The sequence below is a fragment of the Hemibagrus wyckioides genome, linkage group LG06, assembly GCF_019097595.1.
Source record: "Hemibagrus wyckioides isolate EC202008001 linkage group LG06, SWU_Hwy_1.0, whole genome shotgun sequence".
Taxonomy (NCBI): domain Eukaryota; kingdom Metazoa; phylum Chordata; class Actinopteri; order Siluriformes; family Bagridae; genus Hemibagrus; species Hemibagrus wyckioides.
Window position 1 is genome coordinate 36,042,681 of NC_080715.1, and position 14,640 is coordinate 36,057,320.

General features: G+C 39.4%; 1 protein-coding gene across 2 annotated transcripts in view; it reads left to right on the forward strand.

The window, feature by feature from the left end:
* Positions 1–13,523, forward strand: part of mettl24 (methyltransferase like 24) — a 31,771-nt gene extending 18,248 nt beyond the window's left edge. Inside the window, exons 4-5 of one of the 2 annotated variants that reach the window (XM_058393565.1) lie at positions 2,564–2,789; positions 9,996–11,744. In XM_058393565.1, coding sequence (XP_058249548.1) covers positions 2,564–2,789; positions 9,996–10,331 — 562 coding nt within the window. In that variant the 3' untranslated portion in view covers positions 10,332–11,744. Of the gene's footprint in view, positions 1–2,563; positions 2,790–9,995 lie in introns of both variants that reach the window. The other variant, XM_058393567.1, reaches the window with a different exon arrangement.
* The last annotated feature ends 1,117 nt before the right edge of the window (positions 13,524–14,640 follow it).

Below are 14,640 nucleotides of genomic sequence, written 5' to 3' on the forward strand. Positions count from 1 at the left end.
GTTTTGCACTAGAACTTTTTTTTTAATTCTTGTTGCTGCCTGTAAAGCCACAGAAGTTCACATCAATCCCTAGTGGTCCTGCCTGATCCATCCTGATGCCCTACTTCTGGTTGGAGTCTCATGACTTGTTGATGTGTTAGACGCAGGAAAAATGGTCAAGCATATGGATTTGAGCGAGTTTGACGATGGGCCAAATTGTGATGGCTAGACCACTGGATCAGAGCATCTCCAAAACTGCAGCTCTTGTGGGGTGTTCCCGGTCTGCAGTGGTCAGTATCTATCATAATAAGTATCCTTTAAGTCGTGTAAGTATCCTTTAAGTCCTGAAAGTTAAAGGACTTACAGGACTTAAAGGATCTGTTGCTAACATCTTGGTGCCAGATACCAAAGCACACCTTCAGGGATCTAGTGGAGTCCATGCTTCGATGGGTCAGGGCTGTTTTGGTAGCAAAAGGGGGACAAACCCGATAGATAGATATACAGACAGACAGACAGACAGACAGACAGACAGACAGACAGACAGATAGATAGATAGATAGATAGATAGATAGATACTTTATTCATCCCAAAGGGAAGTTCACAGTTTCCAGCAGTATCCACAAACACAGGTAATAGATAAAATAGGAAGGAATATAACAAAAACACTAAAAAACCCAAATTAGGGTACAAAAATATAACAAAAAATATATCAAATAACAAAATATTACACTACAATTTAACAAAATATAGCAGTATACAAAATACAGAGATTTAAGGAATAAATATGGAGAATGAGATGAAAAACAAGATAAGTAATGTGCAAAACAAGTGTTTAAGGTTACAGACATAGTTGATGTGCCAAAAACAGTTTATGTGCAAAAACTGTGTGTCCTGTGCAAATCTCAGTTTATTGAGAGTTCTGTATAAACCGGAGTGTATTGTGTGTAGTGTGTGTTTTATTGTACAGTCCAGTACAGAGAGAAGAGTAGTGTCAGCACTGACTTTTCCCACCCCGTGTTGAATTAAAGAGTTGCATGGCATGGGGGAGGAACGACCTCCTCAGTCTGTCAGTGGAGCAGGGCAGTGACAGCAACCTGTCACTGAAGCTGCTTCTCTGTCTGGAGATGATGTTGTACAGTGGATGCAGTGGATTGTCCATGATGGACAGGAGCCTGCTCAGCGCCCGTCTCTCTGCCACTGATGTCAGGCTGTCCAGTTTTGAGCCCACAATCGAGCCCGCCTTCCTCACCAGCTTGTCCAGACGTGAGGCGTCCTTCTTCTTTATGCTGCCTCCCCAGCACACTGCCGCATAGAAGAGGGCACTCGCCACAACAGTCTGATAGAACATCTGCAGCAGCTTTTTGCAGATGTTAAAGGAAGCCAGCCTTCTTAGGAAGTACAGCCAGCTCTGTCCTTTCCTACACAAAGCGTCTGTGTTGGCAGTCCAGTCCATTCTTTCATCTAGCTGTACTCCAAGGTACTTGTAGGTCTTGACAAACTCCACACAGTCGCCGTTGATAGTTACAGGCTCAGGTTGAGGCCTGGGCCTCCTAAAGTCCACCACCATCTCCCTGGTCTTTGTAGTGTTGAGGTGCAGATGGTTAACGTCACACCATGCAATGGAGTCCTGTATCAATATTACATAGGTGGTGATAATGTTATGCCTGATCGGTGTAGATATATAAAATTCTAACTGAATTCTATACAGTGTAAACTTAATAATCTAAATTAATGTAAAATTAGAATCTTCAAAGGTGTCATGATTGTGCAACCTGTGTGAATAACCAGAAAAAACAAAATGCATTTGCTGTTTCTTCCACATTTCTTCCAACCCCTAAGAAGGTCTATAGAGTTGAGCATCTTGGTTGTTGCTGTGACAACCAGAACCACATCCATTGCAATATTGCATTTTTATGAGTCATTTTTGAAATTCTATGACTATTACAGGTTTAAAATCTCCCGTGAACTTAACAGACTTGTGTTAAAAGCGAAGTGCCATCTACAATTTTACATTTACATTTACAGCATTAGGCAGATTCTGTTATCCAGAGCAACTTACAGAAGTGAGAAAAACAAACCTTGATACTGGTTCACTAGGTCACAGAGTAAGATTACTATGAGTCTAAAAAAGTCTGAAGAAAACAGACAACACAGTACTTCAGGAAGAGATCTTTAGTTTAGTTTTTTTGAAGACTCAGCTGTTCGAAAATTTAGGGGAAGTTCGTACCACCTCCCAGCTACAAAGACAGAGAAGAGCGTACCTTGATGCTTTCCTTGAACCCTGACAGATGGTGGGAGAGCACTGGAGGATCTGAGGGAATGTGGTGCGTTGTGGGTTGTGATAAATATGTGAGGACTTTTCTGGATACATGAGCTCGCAGATGCCCATGATTGACTAGTGATGAGAGAGAAGCCATCCCTCTCTCACAACATTCCGTAGTGCTACTCACCAAGTTGCAAACTGCAAACATTATAAAAACAGTAAACTTCTATTTCCATAGGCTATGCAAAACCATTTTGGACTTTTCTATAAACAAACCATTACTAAACATCATTATTCTCTTCCACTCTTAAATCTTTTCAGGTTAGGAGGAGAAGATAAACAGTTGGAGAAAGTCTTAGCTAAGGCAGGTTGTGAGGTTCACTGTTTTGACCCCAGTATCCGAGAGGCTCACCTGCAGGACTCACGCATGTGGCTTCATCGGCTCTCCATCGACTGGAGGGACCCGAACCCTGCTGTCATGACGCAGAGACAACACAGCAGCACCAAGAAGCTTTCTGCTGTCCTCAATCACTATGGACATAGACAGGTAATATGCAAAACTCATATAAAACTGGTATCCAGTGACCTATTTCAGGCCTCATTCATCACTGTATACATGTCAAATTCCATTAATATGCTAATGACCTCTTTTGAGTGGCCAACAACTTTTTTAAAAAATGTTGCTTGATATGCATGGTGCATGTCCCATTTAGTGCAGTAAAGTCAGGTCAAGTCAAACTTTATTTATAGCACATTTAACACAACAGAAGAGCTTTACGATAAGAAATATATATAAGCTAGAGACAACAATAATAATAAAAATTATTCAGTAGCTAAAGAGCAAAAACACGTCAGTGTTAAAGAGGCGATGATGTTAAAAGCTTAGTGGAAGCTACAGAAAAAGCATGATAACCTTTAGATTTCCAATGCAAACAACAAATTGATAAAAGAAGTCGACTACATGATCTTAGCTACCATATATAACAGTCAATAGAGTAATAGTAGAGTTATTACTGCCCCTGGTGGACAAAATGGATACTGCATGCACAAGTGCCAAATGGGGCAAAAAGTGTGTTTGTGTGTGTGTTTGTGTGTGCGTGTGAGTGTGTGTGTGTGTGGCTTGGGGGGGGGGTTCAAATAGTTCCTGCTGGATTTCTAAATAGAAACCTAGAGCATAAGTTGTTTTTTTTTGACGATATGCCATTTTATTATTAATGTTATGTTATGATATTAATGTTATATTAATGTCTTGCTCAGATGAAATCTATTCACAAGCCACTGCTGTAGCCAGAATCTTCCTTGTCATCTTCCACACTTCCAAAATAGAGAAGCTTACATTTTAAACAAGACACTGAAATTGTCCTACACTGACTTGGCCACTCAGAGCTATTTTTCTCTTTAACTGCAGTTTTATATTGTTTAGGTTGCAGATACACATGATACACAGCTTCATTTATACCTTCAGAAAAGGACTGAAATGTTTAGACATGGTGCAGACCTGGCAACTGATGAAACAGAAAAAGTAAAACAAGTAACCTTGCTCCCTCCTTTTATATTTATGTTGTAAAGGGAGAATCAGACACTGATGAGTTACAGTGGACGCGAATAGTGAAGAGTAAACACTGAAAACGAGAACATTTCAGACGCATTTTTAGAGGATATGAGGAAACATCAGCTTACATCAAGGACATTAAAGTGAGCTGAAAGTAAAGCAGATGAGTGCTTCACTTGGCCTGCTTATCCTTGGCTTTTTTTTAAAAAACATTTTAATTTTATTCATTCAGCTGATCAAAAGAGATGACGTCCTATATACACAGACCTTGATTTATATTACATTACAGTCGGTGAGAAAAATGAAGAAAAAAGTCAAAAAGTGCAAAAGTCTCCGCAAGGACAAAAACAGCAGCTAACTTATATGAAGGAATATTTAGTGTGGAAACAGTAATAAATAAACAGTATACATATATTTATATTATAATAATTATAAATAAACAAAGATCCCTGTTTGAAGTCACCTCAGCAGACCATACGAGCCACATGATTGATTGATTTTTGCACTTTCTGACACCACCCTCACATTTTATCCAGGCTCAGGACCAGTATTGAGAGTTAACCCCTCAAAACCCTCGACAGAAAGAGTGCAAGATCCTGTCACTGGACCACCAGGGACCCCTCCAAATCATTGAATTCAGGTGTTGTTTTCAGAGGTTGGGCTCAGCCCCTTAGTTCCAGTGAAAGGAACTCTTAATGCCGCAGCACACCAGGACATTTTGGACAACTTTGTGGGAACAGTTTGGGGATGATCCCTTCCTGGTCCAACATGACTGCACACCAGTGCACAATGCAAGGTCCATAAAGACATGGATGAGAGATTTTGGTGTATTGTGTGTGTGTGTGATTGTGTCTTGTGTCCAGAGTGTCCCTCACCTTGTGCCCTGAGGTCTCTGGAATAGACTCCAGGTTGTCTGTGACCCTGTTTAGGATAAGCGCTACAGAAAATTGAAGAAATGCAAAATTTAAGATTTTTCCGGTAACCGGTTTCTGCTTTTTAACCAGAAAATAGCTTCTCACAGTTCAAACTATATTCTCCAGTGTTTGAGGACATGAGCGGCGTCTTTACTTCCTGTTATCAAACGTCTGAGACCTCAGGCCTGAAATATAAGTCATCAATCCGCATCTTTCACAAACCGTTTCTGACAGAAAGAAAGATTTCACGCTGTCTTTTTTCAAAACGATAACCGCTACAGTGATTTATACACCGTATCTTAAGATGCCAGTTTTTTTGGACGCTTTCATACATCACTCAGCCTCCTCCCTCTACTGCTGCTTCTCGCTGCATGAGCAGGAGTGTAATCCCGGCAAATTAAATTCAATACCTTGAACAGAAGAGCCTACAGGCCAGGCATCAATGTGGAGCATAACCAAGTCAGAGCCTCATAAGCAGGGATGATTGATTTGTCTTTCACAGACAAGTATGAGGAATACATGCAGATTAATGCTGGAAGGTAGCTGGTTCAAAAAAATATCCGGAGGACATGTGATGTTCCAGTAATTATGAAACTATGCTATCATCTTCACTTTGTTAGTATGACCAATTAAATCTGACAGCATTCTCCTCCTTAGAGCCTCCTTAGTGTCATAAGTCCAAAACAGGACCCGTTTTCAACTAGTTGTGCCAATAACCTTTATTTAACCACAGAAAAAACACTCAAAATCTCTTAAACTCTCTTACAATCTCTTAAATCACTTTTGCAAATGTGACCTGATCAAGAAAGCAGACAAAACAACAATTATAGACATAACATGGCTTCCAACTTCCAACATGGCTGTACTCAAAGCTATGTCCAAGTCACCTAAATTCAACCAAGGTTTAAGTGTTTCTGTAAGTTGATGAAGCATTAAAATAAAAATAAATAAATTCCTAGCTCGGACCAAATATCGGGAACAGTAACATTTGAATGATGTCTTTTAAAAAAGGTTGTATTTTTTTTCTAGAAATAATGCATGACGAATAAGTAAATAACAAGCTACATATTGATTTCTAATTAAAAGATTATTAGTGTGAGCACCATCATGAGCCACAAAATGTAAAACACTGTGAAGAAGAGTATAATGAACTAAACATGGGTGAAAAAATCTTTGCAGACACCAGATGCTTTCTGGCGCTGAGAAGAAAAGTGATTTATTTCTGAAATAAAAACCAAACTGGTGGTTGTGTGACAATGGAATGAATGAACTGCTCTCTGAAGAGCAGGGTTTGTTTGTCTGTTTCATGAGTGTTTACTGCAGTAATGCTCTCTCACTTTTCTTAATCGTTTTAGAATGTTCCCTCTAACATTCTACACCATCTTGCCTGATTGTCTGCTTCATGACTTGCCCCAGGGATGTCTGAACTTTTTTTCCTCTCAGGGGTTTCCCTGTTTGGACCCCAACAAAATATCTAAACAGATGGTCTGATATCTGATATCATTATGTATGTTTAAATTGAAATTAAATCGTGAACATGATGCAGACTATCAGCTTTAATACCACAGCTGTAACATGGAGTCAGAGGCAGAGAGTGTAGGATATATATGTGGCATTTATTAAACAAATCACAAGGAGGCAGGGTCAAAAATGGAAAACAAGGCACCCCCTGGTGGCCTTACAGGTGGAGGTGCTATAACACAGGGATGCCCAATCTTATCCACAAATGACTGGTGTGGCTGTAGGATCCAACCATGCAGAAGCCACACCTGAGCCTATTAAAAGCCAAAATCAAATTCAACAGGTAGAACCAGGTGTGGCTCCTGCTTGAAAACCTGCACACACACCGGCCCTTTTTTGGATAATATTGGACACCCCTGTTATAAATTAAGTTAAGTAACCTTTATTTGTTACATATACATTACTGCACAGTGAAATTCTTTCATTGCATATCCCATCCTTGGAAGATTATGGTTAGGATCAGCCATTATGCAGTGCCCCTGGAGCACTGGGGGTTGGGGGCCCTACTCAAGGGCCCAACAGTGGCAGCTTGGCGGTGCTGGGGCTTGAACCCCGATCTTACAATCAACAGCATTTGCATCCAAATAGTGTGAATGCTGTAGCGATGAAAGCACTTTCTATTTGTGGTACAAGAGAAACTGATCAATCTGACAATCAAAAATTATATTGTGATTGTTTGCTAGTCCTCTTTAGTTAAGGATTAAGGATTAAAGTTAAGGGTTTTGTTTAGTTTGTATGCTTAGTGGTTTCCAACTCTTTGGAAATGATCCTTTTTCACTGTTAACTTTGAGCATTTTGACTGTAGCCGTGAATAAATATCATAGTGAGAGGCTTTTGCATTTTAGCTAACCGTGTTATGTTCTGCTGCAACCGTCAGCTGAAAAGAAAAATTGTACCCTGTCCCCATCTAGCCCAAGGATTTTGGACACCACTGAATTACACCGTCCCTTGTGTTTAGTTATTGCTTTTCTGATCCAACTATAAACCAATTCTTCTTAATTTTCAGGCCACTATGAAGGTAAAACTCCATAACTAGATATTTTCTTGGCTGTGTTTTTAAGACCTTTTTTTTCATTTAGAATGGCCTTAGTAGCCCCTCGTATTATTATTATTTTACCAATTGAAATAATTTTTTAAATATTTGTTTATAATCTTGTGTGGTAGATTTGTGAGTGAGTGTCTAATTTGTTCCAAATTGAGCAAGCAGACCACATCAGCCAGCCAGTAATGATAAGATGGAGGAGTAGCACTTTGCAGAGAAAGCAGTAGAAAACCAGAAACTCTGATTCATAAAGAAATAAAATAAAGCAACAAAAGGCTAGAGCTTTTTCAAAAGGGTTTTGTTCAAAATGTTAGAAAAGCACTTAAATATTGATTGCCAATAAAACAACGGCATGTGACAAAGGTTAGCATTTAAAGCATTGATGTGTAAAGGTCAGTTGACTCCAAAAAATACAGGAAACATGCAGAACTTAACAATTATCTAACCAGCATGTTCAGTCTGAGGACATATCCATTATGTGAAATGCACAAGACAGTTTCATCAGCACTTTCTCCTCAGAGTTTTTTTTTTTTTTAAACCACACAGCTTCAGAACCGTGGCCAGTGTGTATTTGATCATCAGCGATATGCAAATGTGTGCTGGCATTGACTTAGAGTGCTAGATGATACAGTCAGATTGCACACATGCACACTTACATAACACCGATAGGTTTCATCTAATGCTCTAAAAATGGGTCACGTTTCTGTTGAAACATTTAAGCAGCACTTCAAATATTGACCAATTCTGTTGGAAAAGCTGATACCTGGCAACTCGCTCCTGAGTATAAAATCACAGATATGGAGGTTTGGCTGAAGAAGTCAGGTTTGAGCACTAACATGGAATGAATATCTATCTTTGTTGTGCACCTCTTACAGATTATATCCATCCTTTCTTTAATTTTCACATAATTTAGATCCATTTCCTTTTTCTCTCAATTCAATACAAGCCTCAGAGTCCACCTACACTCTACATTCTACCCTTATATTATTCTCCTTCAGCCAGCTGACCTACTTTACATTCCTTCCCCTTATTACCTCTTCTTCCTAGCCAGCAATATTTCATGCAGCTCCAAGGACCTTGCTGAACCAGTTTTAGGACTTTTTTCCCAGGAAAACTAGACACAAGGTGGTGAATATGTACTTTTTCATAATAAAACATGAAATCTTCCAGAGAGAGTCATAATAAAGAAACGTTATCCATCCATCCATCCATCAGTACATCCGTTTTCTGAAGCTCTTATCCTACACAGGGTCACAGAGAACCTGGAGTTTCTCCCATGGGTCATAGGGGCACAATCCATCACAGCAATCTAGTGACTCCAAGTAGCCTACAACTTATGTCTTTGGACTAGACGAGGAAACCAGAGAAACCAGAGGAAACCACTGAAGCATGGAGAGAACATACCAACACCACATATGGAGAGGGGACGGGAATCAAAACCCCAACTCTGCTCATTCATAAAATTAACCAATCAGCCAGTGCAACACATAATATCATACAGATACAGATCAAGAGCTTTAGTTAATGTTCATCAAACATCAGAATGGAGAAATAATGTGATCTCAATGATTCTTGGTGCCAGAAAGGCTGGTTTCCTTGGAACATTAACTCAAATAATTTGTAAGTTATTTACCACTGTGATCAGTAGAAAAGCATCTCAGAACATTTCATGCTCACCCAAACTAGGTAATTAAAGATGATTAACTTCCTCACCCACCTACTGGAGCTTCAAATTCCTCTTCTTGGCAGAGAAACCTTATGATGATAAGTGTGTAAGTGTTGTGTGTGAAAATCCCAGAAGATCAGCAGTTTCTGAAATCAACCAGCTCATCTGGCACCAACAACCTCGCTAAGGACAAAGCCATCTATCTATCTATCTATCTATCTATCTATCTATCTATCTATCTATCTATCTATCTATCTATCTATCTATCTATCTAGCTAGCTATCTATCTGATCGCCTTTGTTAATTTTCTTTATTTCTCACTATTTCTAATCCTAAACCCACTAGTGGGCCTATTAGAAAATAAACTTCTAGACCTTAATTGCCCTAGTAGCTTAGTCACAAAGCGCCGGTCTTGTAATCCGGAGACCAAAGTTTAACCTTCCTAGTGGCAGAAAAGCACTACAATTCTAAACTAAACTATTTTTTGCCAAAAACCACAGAATGTTCCGACACACATTAATATATTATGGTATAGTACATAATATGCATAATATAGCACTATGATTTAGTACATAATATGCATAACATTACATTTTGGTTTAGTCCATTACATCAAACCCAACCTAAATCACTCATTCAAACATTCTTGCCTCCACCTAGTAACATATGTATTATACATTGAATAATCCACATGAACTCCACCAACCCTCTATACCCCAATGCACACAGTCCTTGATAGGGTCAGGGACAATAACTGCGGAGGTTTCACAACATGCACTATTACTGGCATCTGGTTCCTATTTACTACATTGTGCTGTTGTCATACGAAGCTGACTGGATAACTACAAGTGTTCCTGCCCTGTTCTTTCCTATAAATATCTTGTATCAACTTTATCACTGTTGGAATATTTGGTAGGTAGAAGGACACACTGCACAGTTTATTACACACCAGATGAAAAAAATGCTAATGTAACAACACACCATGTAATTATCACACCTATGGCAATATTTGCCAATGATGTTTGTTAACTCTCTCTCTCTCTCTCTCTCTCTCTCAGTTAGACGTCCTGAAAGTGGACATGGAGAGTGCCGAATGGAAAATCTTAGAGAACCTGATCCTGGAAAACGTTTTACACTCTGTAGGCCTCTTGCTCCTTGAGGTTCACCTACACTGGGCCGGGTTCGAAGTGAGCGGTGACAAGCCCTCCGTTGTGCGCTACTGGTTCAGTCTGCTGAAGGAGCTGGAGAATACACACTTCCACCTGTACCACAGTTACAGAGACCCGGCAAAGCCGCAGCTCTTTCTTCAGAAGAACTTACACAATGCAAGCAGCACTTACATACTAGGGTGGGTCAACAGGTGCTACATGGCACAAGAGACTCGCAAGGGTTAAATTGATTAAATATATGGAGGAGTCAAGGTACTCCAGACTCAAATCATTATCATTTTAATCACATGCTTTTGAATCCAGCAAATTACTCAACTGCAAGCTTGGGTATTGTCAGAAGAACATACACAGGCAGCAAGAAGGAAAGGAAATAAACTGCAGTGGAGTGAATCAACACAAATTACTTGATACGAAAATTGGAAGAAATGGAATTCAGTAAAAATAAAAAATGCTTTTCCACATTTTGTAGAACCTGGAAATAAAAAAATGATCTTTTTTAATGTGATATAAATAACACATCTAACATGCTTTTTTTTACAAGCCCAGATTGCCAGGATATTTTTACTATTCTTGTTTTGTTTTTTTTACATATACTTTTCCCACACATATTTGTCTATTTTCCCATGAGTCAAAACACTAATACAGTTTTATAATTAAGACTTAAGTTTGGTTTTAGCTTTCAGAATTTAATTAATGCTCACAATAGACAGAGAGAGCTAGGAAATTAATTCATCTCAGAACTGAAGGAAAGAACACAAACTAGCAACGTAGTTTTAAGGGACACGACACTTAATAGATGGATGTGTTGGCCCAAATTGGAACAACAGCACAGAAGCAACCACAAAACTGAGAACAGAATTGTTCAGACACACTTAGAGGATGATAATGGCTACGGTTGAATTTAGTTTTAAATGTAAATAGTAAAGTGAATGTATAAACCAGTTTCTGTATTTTAATAAGTTGTGCTTACAGACTTCCTGAAATTCACGATTTTTTTTAAGTGCGAAAAAACTCACTTTAAAGAGTTTTGATTTGTTGAACCTTTTTTGGGGAGTAACTGGATTTTATGGGGTTAATGACCAACATGATGTCTTGTTGAGTTTAATAGGGGTTGAGTGTTTTCAAAACTTCTGTGTTAACTTTAAGGTCTACAGTTTTTGTTAAGTGTGTCACAGTTTCCTTAGTTGACTCAGCTCATGCTTTTCTGTTATTGTATGGGCTGTGTGTGTGTGTGTCTAATGGGATGTGCCAGCTCATCAATCTTTATGAAGACTGGCATAAATGTTTCTCTTTGTTTAATAAAAAGCTCAGTATGAGGACACTGGGGTCTGCTCACTACAGTGGGACTGGCAGCTCGTTGAAGCAGAAAATGCTGCCTGACCTGAGGCGATCAGAAGAAGCATCTTCGCTACAGAGAGAGTTGCTTGCCATGGTGCAGGACAACAAGAACAATTTAGGTGAGCTACGGCTAGACATTTGTCTATAAAAACCGGTGTCTTGCATAACACAGAGATCACTTGAGATCACACTTGAACCCTGATCTTCCAAACAACAACCCAGAGCCTTAACCACTGGATCTACCACCGCCCCTTAGCTCACCAGTTTGGTATAAGTTTATTTACACTTCGGCTATAAGCTGCAGAAGACAAGACTAAAGCTACAGAAAATGCTGGGTGCTGGGATACTAGAGACATCAGAGTCCATGGAAGGTGTCTGTAGTCCTCTCCAAATACAAAGACAGTTCAGTGTTGACTTCTAGTATCTTTATAGCAGGATATATACCATATCATCTTATTAGAGCTCTGCTGTTTTAGTTTCATGGATTTGTGCAGTGGATACTGGCAAGACAAGCTGAAGCCAGAGACCAAGCCCAAGATTGTATTTACCCTGGGAAAAGGTCTCTGACAGATCAAGATAATGAATGCTGGGTTTTGCAAAACTTCACCCAACTTCAAAATACACAGAGAAGGTACTGTTTGGCATACTCCAGAGCAAGAGTAAATACTCTACCTTGATGCATGTTCCTATGATAAGGCACTCCAGAACCAATGGGAGGTGATGATGGTTGTATAGAACAATGGCCTGCTGTTGGACCCCAAGAAATACCACATGATGAGGCAGATTAGACAAATGGGATAGAAGAATCCAGCCAAAATGGAATTCACAGGATAGAGAACCTGGACCAGGACTCCTCCTACTGATCATTTATGAACACCCCTTTGGCATCACTTGCTCTCTCCATTGCTCACAACAGTCAGTGGTTTATTTGAAAACCAGGATGCATTGTTTACTAAACTATTGGAAACCCTTGCAATTACCCCTATTCTGGCCTATCCAGCTGGTTCAAAATGTAGGCAGCATGGTGGTGCAATTGATAGTGCTGCCATCACACGGTAAAAGGGTCCCTGGTTCAGTCTTGACCTTGGGTTACTGTCTGTGTAAAATGTTTTACACATTTGCACAGGTCTCCTCTGGGTTGTCAGGTTTTCTCCCACTGTCTTAAACCATAAAAAGGATGTAGACTGGCTATTAAATATTCCTTGTAGGTTTAAAAGCTATGTGAAGTTACAGTATGTATGTACAGTTTGTCCCTTAATGGGGAATATTTCCAGCTTGGATCCACTGTGGCCTTGACCAGGGTAAAGCAGTTACTTTAAATTAATTAATGCATGACCGTAAATGTAAATGACATTTACTCTCTAAAGGCCACTTTTACTCCCTTATGTGTGGGAAGGTTTCTAGCCCATTTCACTGTCCACTCACCAGTGATTATACTGGCATAAATGTGAATAAAAAGAGAAACAGAGAAGAAAAAGCAGCAAGGTTTGCTACAAATATCAGCAGATACAACAAAAAGGGTAAAATTGGTAAAAGAACATACGTAGGAAAAGAATAGCTTCTGAGAACAAAATGCCCTAAGGATGCTATAAAGCCTGGAGGTGGCTGGGGCTGTTTTCCTGCAATGTTGTTTGTGAGCTTGTGTTTACTAAATAATTTCTTCATTGATTTCAGCAAGTTGGCATTTTGGATCCAAACATGTTGAAATTAGTGAAGACATTATTCAAGCAATAGAAAGGGGTATTTCAGAAGGAAAGCGATCCAAAGTACCAGCCATCTTTGAACATCTTTGGAGAAGAAATTAACAGATTGATGGTGCAGCATGGAGGACCATATAAATGGATTAGAAGGAAACAACAAACACTGTTAATGAACATATTAGATGGATTGGGATCTGAAAGTGCTATTTATAGAGCTTTGTTTAGAGCTATTAATTCTCCTTTACTGAGGACCTGGGAAGGATCGAGGAGACAGAGTTTACAACTTACTGTTTATCACTGCCCAGTTTGTCTATGTGGTTTCACCTTCACAAAGGTGCTGCCATCAACGGAGTGAAATGAAGCCGTAGAAAACAGGTTATGAAAAAATAAATTGTCTTTTTTATTAGCAATAACACATTCCCTTTATGTGTTAGTAGTGATGTCAGTTTGAACAGTCACTTGTGTCTCAAACTTGTGTCTCAAACTTGCCTGTCTCTGATTGGAAATGAACTTGAGCTTTGTCTTTGCCTGTAGGCACAAACGGCAGTGCAGATTATGCAGAATAAGTTGATTATATTGACCAACAGGGACAACAGCCTTTAAAGGTTGAGGTTGACAGACATTAGCAGTCCAGCACAGTCCTGGACAAACAAACATAGAAGCTAGCCTGCCATAGAGAGCTATATAAGGGAAGAATAGCGTTCAGTGATTCTTAATGTTTAGCCATGTGTCCACAAATGTAATGGCTTGGACATATCTGGATTTACTGCAATTGTCAGATACCTTTATCCACACCTTTATCCCACTTGCTCAAGCAAGTACATACTCCCAAACGACAGTCGACTGAATGGCTAAATAACCATGATTTCTTTGACCACACTGAGATTAAATATAAAAGGTCAGAGGTCCTAAATAAGAAACCTTTCTTGTAAGGCCTCCATTCATGTTCCTTTTAACTTAATGACAGCAAAAAATAATTATGTATAAAATCAGTAACTTTTTTTTTCCAAAGACTCGCATAATAATTCAATGAATTAGGCAATTATTGCCGCTGGGGCTCTGGTTTCAGCTGCATCTAAAACTGAATTAGTCTCCAATTTGACATGCTACATGCACTAGCGGTGGACTCCAAACTGGCCTGCAGTCACTCTCTAAATGGCAACATTCTTAATTGGACTAGATACTGATCCCTGCAGCCAAAGACGCACTGGAAATGGAGAACACAGGTCTCCAACACTAAAGTAACCAGCAGAGATCTGTGAATGCTTTACAGGCAAAAACATTGCTTATTTTGAGGCAATACAGCCAACAATCGGATCCTGTCCATGATGTATCCATGTTACAAGAGTGCAAACTTTAGTTCCAGCATAAGCCCCTAGGCTTCTAATGATTTCTTCCATTTCAGCACTCTATTCCAAGATGTTTTCTCCCTTCTGGACCATGGCACAATCGAAGTGTAGACTCCACTGTATAAAACTATAGGAGTTACATGACAA